General features: G+C 39.9%; 1 protein-coding gene across 1 annotated transcript; it reads left to right on the top strand.

Annotated features, from left to right (window-relative positions):
* The first annotated feature begins 4,148 nt into the window (after positions 1-4,148).
* On the top strand, positions 4,149-7,764 carry LOC148041440 (uncharacterized). The gene is made up of 3 exons (XM_087679511.1): positions 4,149-6,627; positions 6,749-7,007; positions 7,206-7,764. The coding sequence occupies exons 1-3, from the start codon at positions 5,417-5,419 to the stop codon at positions 7,368-7,370; spliced, it is 1,635 nt and encodes a 544-aa protein (XP_087535637.1). The 5' UTR covers positions 4,149-5,416; the 3' UTR covers positions 7,371-7,764.
* Positions 7,765-8,046: the final 282 nt, after the last annotated feature.

The raw sequence follows: 8,046 nt of genomic DNA, 5'->3' as shown, positions 1-8,046 counted from the left end.
ACATTTTTCCTGTTTTATGTTAGGAAATAAGGGTGTGTAGTGAATTAGGTGAATAATAATCCACCTAGAAAGGATGATAGGGATGCCATAAGAAAAAGGAGGAGAGTTAGAATATGCCAAATACCTATAAGAGTGGACTTGCTTGATTTTCCAATGCAATGAACATATTTGATCTCAATTGTCTCTGTGCCTTGAAATAATTGATCCTAAAGTGCTATGGTGAGAATGTGGAAGAAAGGGTGAGAGTTAGTGATGGTGAGGAGACAAGGGTGGAGAAGGAGATGGTAATGTTTTCAAGAGGCAATCTATGCAAGGGGGAGAGTGAGATTTTCTAGTGATGTAGAGGATAGAGGAGTCTATTGAAGATGAATAGAGGTGGAGAAGAAAGAAGGAATGGATAGGTGAAATAATTCAATGGTGAGGAGAGGGAGAGTCATAAGCTTATGGATTGTGGCATAAGCATTGTGGAGGCAAAGGACATTATGATGGCAAGAGGGAAAATGTTGATATTGATGGAGAACTGGAAGGGAGGACGAGTCTATGATGGAGATGATGATGGAGGGATGAGGATGACGAGGGTTTGGCAATGGAGATGGTCATGAAGGGATGAGGATGATGAGATTTTGGTGATGGAGGTGTGGAAACAAAGAAAGGAGTGCCACACAATTGTGGGAGGGTGAGGATAAGCTCTTGCTCTTCCTTTCTCATCATTCTCCTTTCCTCCCTATTCTCTCACTCATGAGCATAACATTAGTGTTTGTCTCTAGCTAAATATCTTGAACCACTATCCTTTCTCTTCTCTTAGCTACTTACTCTTGCTTCTCCTTAATCTTCAACTACATAATCTTTAGCTCTATTATAAAAGCATAGTGGTAATGGAAACATACAAGGTCTTCCTTGCAAGCTTATCCTAAAAAGGAAAAGTATAACCTTATGGCCATAATTGTAATATGCGAGTTTTTCATGCCTCTATTTTTTTTGTCTTCAAAAGATGCAATGCCAAAGATGGTTTAAGAGGAGAATTATATTTTTAGGTAGTTGAGATGTTTAAGAGTGGTATGAGTTTGTATTTATGGAAACTACTCCCATACATGCAAAGTGAATAATTATTGGTTAGATAAATATGTTGAGACTACTAAAGTGATGAGGATGAGATGTCGTAAATAGATGATGTAGAAGTTAGGGTCATTATGACATATGGCTGCTGAATCTTCTTATTTGGGTCTAAACAAATGATTCATGGGTGTGAATTATGTACAATTTCCTATTTTTGCGGGTGGAGATGAAGCAATATAAGCATTTTTGAGACGCCAAACCTAAAATGTGTTGTATGCACAATGGATGATCAAGTTGTGCATTAAGGTCTGAAACACATGCCAAGTATTTTTTAATAACCAATATCATGTATAAAAGTTAATGTTGTAGTCATATATGGGCTTTTAATGAATTGATTTTCATTGCTCTACACATGTAGTGGGAGCGGAACAAAATATCTACCAATAAAAGGATGATTCAGGAGTTGTGATTAGGTTTTTAGGGTCACCAAACAAAGTATGATCATATTTGTCAAGCTGTGATAAGATAAGTTTTCGTTTACCCTTGGGCTTGCATCGATGCTATGTCGATGATCTTAAGGGTTTGTATGTTTGATCTTGGAGCATTATATACTCTCAACACTCACATGCTACATCAATTGCCTTACCACTCATATACATGTGCATACTTTGGTGGATTAAAGTTAGAAGGTGGTACTATTTCAATGAGAGTGTTCACTTTGGAGTGCTAGCACATGTAGGATGCTTTGAAGAACACTTTGTGCTAGAGTAAGACATTAGTTGGCAATTAGAAGCCATTTTTTTGTCAGATGCTTTATAGGTGATCGTGCTCAATTTTTCTGTTGGCTTGATTGTCATATGGGTGCATTAATGATGATTTAGATGGCTTGCATAGATACTAGCCTCCTTCATCCATTATTATGGATGGTGCTTGGATTGGTTTCTCATTTTGGATATTGGGTTTTCATCTTTATAGCTTTTGGCATGCACATGTTCCATGTGCACATAATAACTCTCTCTCTCTCTCTCTCTCTCTCTCTCTCTCTCTCTCTCTCTCTCTCTCTCTCTCTCTCTCTCTCTCTCTCTCTCTCTCTCTCTCTCTCTCTCTCTCTCTCTCTCTCGCTTGATTGTCATATGGGTGCACTAATGATGATTTAGATGGCTTGCATAGATACTAGCCTCCTTCATCCATTATTATGGATGGTGCTTGGATTGGTTTCTCATTTTGGATATTGGGTTTTCATCTTTATAGCTTTTGGCATGCACATGTTCCATGTGCACATAATAACTCTCTCTCTCTCTCTCTCTCTCTCTCTATATATATATATATATATATATATGAAATGTTACCATAAACTAGGTTGAAACCAACCAAATACAAATTGCAAATCTTCATAATCAACATGAATGAGCCCCTCAAATACATAGACATAGATTGCCCCATTAGAATAGAACACAATGAGTTGAACCACGAGAGGGCCTTAGTGATTTGATCAAACTTGGTAATAACTTAGGTGATATCCAACCATCTTTGTTGTGTAGGGGTGAAAATGTGCCTATGATGAACAACAAAAGCTCTAGAAAGACTATGATAAATGGCAAAAGGGAAAATTTTGTGGGACATTAATAATGCTTCCCCTTCTTTTCTTTAATGGAAATTTCTTGAAGTTAGTATTTGATGGTGGAGTGTGATTAGCATCTTAAGTTTGGGATGTGTCTAGTGAAGTAAGAAATGTCAATGAATGAGATACCAAGGTTTGGTGTAATGTAAGTCACAATAAAAAGGAAGTCCTCCATGACACCTATAAATCTTAGCATATTAGACACCTATTAAATTCTACCATTAAGCTAAAAGCTTAATAAGGAAGACCTTTTAACAGAGTTGAAAATGTCTTAGGTCTATATTGAAATCTTGTAAAAGAAAAAATTACCCTCGTATTTTTTCAATTAAATTTCTTTGAATTCACACATTCATTCTTTTCTATACTGAAAAGCTAGTTTCAAGTTCCTAAAACAAAAATCACCACAACTAAGTAATAGGTTTTTCTACCCATAACTATTGAGCTATTTTGACTTCTTAGCGCATAATACCAAATAAATTCTTGATTTTTATAACTTGCATTTGAGGATCATATCAATGCAAGAATGATGTAATGAGAGAAATTGTGTGAAGATAATGAGGGCTACATTAGGAATCCTCACAAAAATTCGAGGCAAGTTTGGTAAAAGTGGAGGGGTAGATATGGAAAGTTGAACAAATTTGAGGGGTATTTTAGGAAATTTTGAATTTGGAGTGCTATTTTTGGGGTCTTTACTGTAAAGAAAAGGGTACGTTTAGAAAAAGCATTGTCTAATTGCTATATTATATGTTAATGTTGGGACTCAAAGGCCATCACTTGAAGGTATTGATGAAGACTATCATTTGAATGCAAGATGCTTTGGAGATGCCCAGTCGAGGGTTTGAACCATTAACCTTCTAAAACTCACGCACCCACCCTACGAATTGGGTTGGGCACCAGTGTTTAGAATTTGGAATCATGCATGAATTCATCTCACAGTACATTGAAGAAGCTTTTCACAATTTGAACCACTTTTTTCTACACGCTCTTGGAGAAGTATAACTAAATCTGAGTATTTACAAGGAGAAATTCCTTCTTGAGCTATTTTGAGAAGGCTTTAACAAAACTTGAGCCGGTTGTAGGATGAAGCGAACCTGTCTTTTCCCGAACATTGCGAGCCGCTCATTGACACTTGGATGATAATTTTCCCAATTGAATGATGGAAGGAAAAGACCATCAAAGCATATAAGGGAAACGAAGACAAAGGAATTTACAACAAGAAAAGTAAGAGGATGTATGGAAAATGAAATATGCATAAAAACAACAACAACAACAATAATAATAATAAGATAGTAATATAATATGATATATTGTATACCAAGTCTCTTGTATAAGAAAGCTCATGCTTTTAGGTTTGAAAAGCTAGTCATCGGGCTGCCTGGCCTTTGTATGGGTATTCCTTGCCATCAATTTCTTGAGCTTCGAGACTACCGAAACAACAGTGGATTTCTTGTTGGCTTCGTCTCCCGATCTCCGAGGCCTACATCAGAACAATTTTTTTAATTAAAAAAATGCTCGATTTTTAAAAGAAAAGATCCGATTTTTTCCTAATGCTTTGTATAGAAATATTCCTTCTTTTAATGTTTTTGCATATGTATATTATATTTTGAATGGTTTTTGCAGGAAAGAGAGAGGCGTGTGTGTGCGCGCTGTGCTCTGCTGCCGTCTTCTTCATTTCTTTCTTTTTCGTTTTTGCCCCTTTTCTTTTGTTTTGTAGGGGGGACGCATTCTTTCACACCAGCACAGAGACACAGAGAGAGAGAGAGAGAGAGAGAGAGAGAGAGAGAGATGCGACACTGGACAGCATTTTGATTCAAACTGGGTGGGGGGCTCTTTTGTGTGTTCTTGATAGCCGTTCCGGGCACCTTTTTTCTTCCGGGCTTCAGTAAACACATGCTCTCTGCTTTTCTCCTTTGAATCAGAGCAGCAGCAGCAGCAGCAGCAGCAGCAGAAGAAGAAGAAGAAGAAGAAGAAGAAGAGAAGAGACGAATTCTTGCTTAAAGAAGAAGAGAATCAAGAAGAAGAGGGAACAATTTCAGTGTTATGTGATTGTCTCAGGAAGTATGGTTTTGTGAGCTCAGACGAAGAGGAAGAGGAGTTCTTGGTAATCAGAAGAATTGGATCAGAAACAAGAAGAACAAGAAGGAAGAGGGAACAGAAGTTTGGGATTTCAATCACTACTTTCTTGCAGGAAGTATGGTTGTATAAGCTAAGAGGAAGAGGAAGAAGAATTCTTGATAATCTGATGAGGAACTCTTGGTAATCAGGAAGAAGAAGAAGACGAAAGAGGAAGAGAAATTTGGGATATCAATCACCACTTCTTGCGGGCCAAGTCTTCAAATTTCAACGTTTTGTGATGGCCAGCTTTTACTAAAATATTTGAACTCTTCATGTCAGCATATTTTCCAATGGCAATGCTGCATGATCTCAGTAGTAAGATTGATTATGCGAGAGCTATGGCAATTGTGAGCTTTCATTGAAGATTTCAGCTCATCATCACAGCTTCATTTCTTGGAGCCATCAAATTGGGCTTTTTTCACTGTCAAATTGCCTCAAAACGGACTTTTAAGCAACTGCAGCTTTTCCATTGGGTTCTTTTGATAAGCTTCCGAATCTTTATAGCTGAAGGATTGTTCTCCAAATCACAGGGTTGTGTGTCATCGTTGTCTGGAAGTCAAAACAGCAATGGATGCTCCATTCTGCTGCTCTTTATCAAGCATCAAGGCAACTTAGGCGGGTGCAATGGCTATGGCTGCTAATGAGGCACTGGACATGACAGATCATATTAAACAGCTGCTATATCAGCAGGTGAGTTTCACTTCTGGCTCAATCATGGCTATTAGAGACTCTCAAGGCATGACTGTCCCTGAAGGAGATGAGGGGGTAACCTCTAGCTATTGTCGCTCGCCTTTGACCATAAAGACATCTAGTGGATCTCGATATGACGATCCTCTCTCGACACCCCACAAGAGAATAGCTCAAGGAGCTGATCATTCAGATTTAGATTCCCCTGTCAAAGGCAGAGCTATGGTAGCATGCAAGCTCACACGAAACCCGTCATCTCTATCCCGCTCGCCTACCATTAAGTCCAGCATAGATAGCCTTGCTTGCTTGGAAGAGGCAATCGCATTCAAGGACACTGTCCGTGCCGACAAAATTTGGCAGCAAGAGATGGCAAGAAAGCATGACTTGCGAGTGAGGCGGATGAAGGTTCGTATCTTGTTGCCCCCTGTTGTGGTGGTAACATTTCCTTGCATCTACTATTATGTGAGGGTTGCAAAAGATCGCCGCCTGCAAATACCCCCTGATGCTGATGCTGTTACTGCCTTCTGGTTTGATTATGTTGCCTTGGTGTTCTTTCTCAGTGCTGTCCTTGTGTCAATTAGAATTGCCTATCCTCACCTTAATATCATCTGTCGCTTGAAAGGTGCAGTCAGCCAAAACTGGAGTTGCCTGACCTTAACCTGCTTAAAGCCCGTTGTTGCTTTCCTTACCGAGGAAAAAGACAAGAGGAAACTGGGAAGATCTTCATCTGTTACTTGGACCATCGGTTCTAAACCAAAAACAGAACGAACAAAGAGTATGAAAGAGGGGGTGCAGGCTTACAGCAATGGTGACATCTATGAAGGAGAATTCCACCAGGGGCGCTGTTCAGGAAGTGGGGTATACTATTTTTACATGAGTGGCAGGTATGAAGGGGATTGGGTTGATGGGAAGTATGATGGATATGGAGTGGAGACCTGGGCTCGTGGAAGTCGCTACAGGGGTCAATATAGACAAGGGTTGCGTGAAGGCTATGGTATTTACCGGTTTTTTACCGGTGATGTATACTCGGGGGAGTGGTCCAAGGGTCAAAGTCATGGTCATGGCGTACAGACCTGTGAAGATGGCAGCCGTTATATTGGTGAATTCAAATGGGGGGTCAAGCATGGCTTCGGCTATTATCGCTTCCGGTGAGTTTGTTATGGACCTGCATCCAGAAATGTGCTTTTGTCCTGGACTCAAGTGGCATGTTATATCCTTGAAGAGTTGATGCATCACAATAGCTTATGTAACAGAGATCTTTTTCTGTAGGAATGGAGACACATACGCAGGTGAATATTTTGCTGATAAGATGCATGGATATGGGGTGTACCAGTTTGCAAGTGGACATCGGTATGAGGGTTCATGGCATGAAGGAAAGAGGCAGGGGCTAGGAATGTATACATTCAGAAATGGGGAGACACAAGCTGGCCACTGGGATGCCGGCACATTGCAAACATCCAGCACACTAAATCCTTCACCTGGAGCTTCTATTGCAGTCAGTCACTCCAAGGTGCTGCATGTAGTCCAGGTAATAGCCTCTCTCCAGTCTTTGCTCATTGAAGGTGGAAGTGAGTTGATTTGTTGGTCTGCTTGCTTAAGATAAACGATCCTACTCATTAGGTGCCCTAGGATTGTCATGTCCATGCAGGCCCCAGGGCCTCTTTCCCTCCTCAAAACCCATAGAAGCAAGCATGCATATAAATTGACATGGTTCTGCTGAATGCAGGAGGCTCGCAGGGCAGCTGCAAAGGCATCCCAATTACCTCGTGTTGACGAGAGGGTAAACAAGGCAGTGACTTCTGCAAATCGATCAGCAAATGCTGCAAGAGTTGCTGCTGCAAAGGCAGTGCAAAAGAAGCTTCATACCATTAACCCTTCAGCTGATGTCTGAAGATTTAGAAATTTTCATATCCATGTATAAGGTCAAAGCTCCTTGCATCACTGAGGTTCTTAAGTTGAGTGTCTTTATGGTTTCCATGATTCTGAATGTTAGGTTTTAAGAATCAAAGTTGCTCTGCCAAAGGCAGTTCTTTAGTTAGTACTCTTGTAAAATATACTGGCCCTCGGTGATTGTTTCTGCCGAGAAGCTTCAAAGCAGCAGCAACTCATTGCTCTGCATATGCAGCTCAAGTAAAAAGCTCGAGCTGCAGGGGTGCTTGGAAAAACACAGAGTGTACAGATATGGTCACATGTAAACAGCTCAGGGTTACTGAAATGTGTAGCCTTGGCTTTCAACTGACATTGAAAAATATGACACCTTTAAGAGTGTTTCTTTGATATTGATTCCCTCTTTCAATGGTTTCTTTCTCTCCCATATGATGTTAGCAAATGTGTAATAAAAATCTGCAGATGTTACAAGCTATTGAAGAAATTTCCTTATTAATCTTGTTGAGAGGACTTTTTAAGTACTCAACAAATTACTTGTGCAAATTGGCAAGCTTTACCATGGAGGTAGGCCCTATTATGACCTTCCCCTTGAAACTAAATTTTAGAGTCCTCATCTAAGCCATCTCAAAGTTCAAGGCCAATCATGTGAAACAATAGATGATTGGAACCTTTCAGTGTCT

This window comes from Lygodium microphyllum, chromosome 1 (assembly GCF_053477565.2).
Source record: "Lygodium microphyllum isolate KBCC chromosome 1, Lygodium_microphyllum_v1.1.10, whole genome shotgun sequence".
In the NCBI taxonomy this organism is placed as follows: Eukaryota; Viridiplantae; Streptophyta; class Polypodiopsida; order Schizaeales; family Lygodiaceae; genus Lygodium; species Lygodium microphyllum.
Note: the sequence above shows the minus strand (reverse complement) of the source record. Positions and strands in the feature narration are given on the sequence as shown.